Source organism: Pyrus communis, chromosome 3, assembly GCF_041283825.1.
Source record: "Pyrus communis isolate YQ-2024b chromosome 3, ASM4128382v1, whole genome shotgun sequence".
Lineage (NCBI taxonomy): Eukaryota > Viridiplantae > Streptophyta > Magnoliopsida > Rosales > Rosaceae > Pyrus > Pyrus communis.
Window position 1 is genome coordinate 15,635,827 of NC_142567.1, and position 1,908 is coordinate 15,637,734.

The window sequence follows — 1,908 nt, forward strand, 5'->3', positions numbered from 1 at the left end:
AGGCAACAATCCCCGGGCTTCTACAACAAGCCATACGCCCCCACACAACCACCTCCACAATCTGCCCAAACAAGTTCACGTAACACTTTAGACAATGATACACTTCTTAAGTTACTAACGAATTTGTCTCAGGGGCAAGAAAACCAAGCCAAAGCCATGCAAAACCAAGATAAGAGGGTGGAGTAATTGGAGAAGCAAATTGGGCAGATTGCAGATTTTGTAGGGAAGTTTCGTGAGCAAGGCCAACTTCCTAGTTCTACCATTCCAAATCCCAAGGGAGGCTTCGAAAGTGCAAAGGCCATACTCTTGAGAAGTGGAAAAGAAGTCGGGGCAGGTCCTACACCATCACCATCAGGTCTTAACGAGGACGAAAAACTGAGAATTGAAGAGGAAGAAATAGGCCAACCCATGGCAAAGGTGGAAACACCTTTGCCGCAAGTTTGTGTTGATCCCAAATTGTCTAATTCGGCCAAGAAGGGTAAGAATGTGTCAAATTCGGTTCCTACTAATGTTTTTCCTTCGAATGTGCCTTTTCCTAGTAGGTTCATGCAAACGAACAAAGAAGAAGCCGAGAAGGACATCCTTGAGACGTTTCGGAAAGTGCAAGTGAACATACCCCTTTTGGATGCAATCATGCAAGTCTCGAGGTACGCCAAGTTCTTAAAGGAGCTTTGCACCACTAGGAAGAGGATGTCGACCAAGGAGGTGGTAAAGGTAGGTGAAAATGTCTCCGCCATCTTGCAACGCAAACTACCCCCCAAATGCAAAGATCCGGGTAGTTTTACAATTCCTTGTGTGATAGGTAATACTCGTTTTGAATCTGCCATGCTAGATCTAGGTGCTTCTATAAATGTCATGCCATATTCAATTTATGCATCTATGAACTTAGGAGTATTGAAAAATGATGGTGTAATTACACAATTGGCCGATAGATCTAATGCTTATCCAAAGGGAGTTTTGGAAGATGTGTTAGTGCAGGTTAATCATTTAATCTTTCCGGCGGATTTCTATGTGCTCGAGATGGATGAATCTGACCATGCCCCTACGTTGCCAATCCTACTTGGACGGCCATTCATGAAGACGGCTCGGACAAAGATTGATGTGTTTAATGGAACGTTGTCCATGGAATTTGATGGGGAAGTTGTTAATTTTAGTCTTTCTGATTCTATTAAGTATCCTAGTGAGGATCATTCATGTTTCTCCATTGATATAGTTGACTCGTTGGCGCAGGGACACTTTGAAGATTTGAACGCCGATGCACTAGAAAATGTCATTACACGAAGCATGGAACTAAAAACCGTGAAAGGGGGATTGATGCTAGCCCACGACACACACTCTCTACTTCATACCGTGCCTCCTAGTGAGGAATGCCTTGAGTTGGTTGCTGCCCTTGAGTCATTGCCTAAGCACGAGGGTAAGTTTCCTAAATTTGAGTCAATTCCCATTTCGACTAATAAGTTGCTTCCATCTATAGGTCAGGCACCCACCCTTGATCTCAAACCACTAACAAGCCATTTGAAGTACATTTTCTTAGGGGAAGAGGAGACCTTACCGGCCATTATTTCTTCATCACTCACGGCACAAGAAGAGGAGAAACTAGTGCGTGTTTTGAAGGAGTTCAAATCTGCCCTAGGTTGGACTTTGGCCGATTTCAAAGGTATTAGTCCCGCCACATGCATGCATCACATATTTCTTGAGGAAGGGGCCAAACCAACTAGAGAGGCTCAACGCCGTCTTAACCCTCCGATGATGGAAGTAGTGAAGAAGGAGATAATCAAGCTCCTTGATTGTGGAGTCATCTATCCAATCTCGGATAGTAAGTGGGTGTCACCTATCCAATGTGTGCCAAAGAAATCTGGAGTGACGGTGGTGGAAATGCGGAGAATGAGCTTGTGCCCACCCGAATCC

At 44.5% G+C, this 1,908-nt stretch overlaps 1 protein-coding gene across 1 annotated transcript; it reads left to right on the top strand.

Moving 5' to 3' along the window:
* Nucleotides 1-201: 201 nt before the first annotated feature.
* Nucleotides 202-1,493, top strand: LOC148698000 (uncharacterized). The gene is made up of 2 exons (XM_088690356.1): nt 202-1,414; nt 1,480-1,493. The coding sequence occupies exons 1-2, from the start codon at nt 409-411 to the stop codon at nt 1,491-1,493; spliced, it is 1,020 nt and encodes a 339-aa protein (XP_088546482.1). The 5' UTR covers nt 202-408.
* Nucleotides 1,494-1,908: the final 415 nt, after the last annotated feature.

What these genes read in the sequence shown, in the direction of transcription:
- LOC148698000 (XM_088690356.1), top strand. Translation starts at nt 409, where the DNA reads ATGGCAAAGGTGGAAACACCTTTGCCGCAAGTTTGTGTTGATCCCAAA.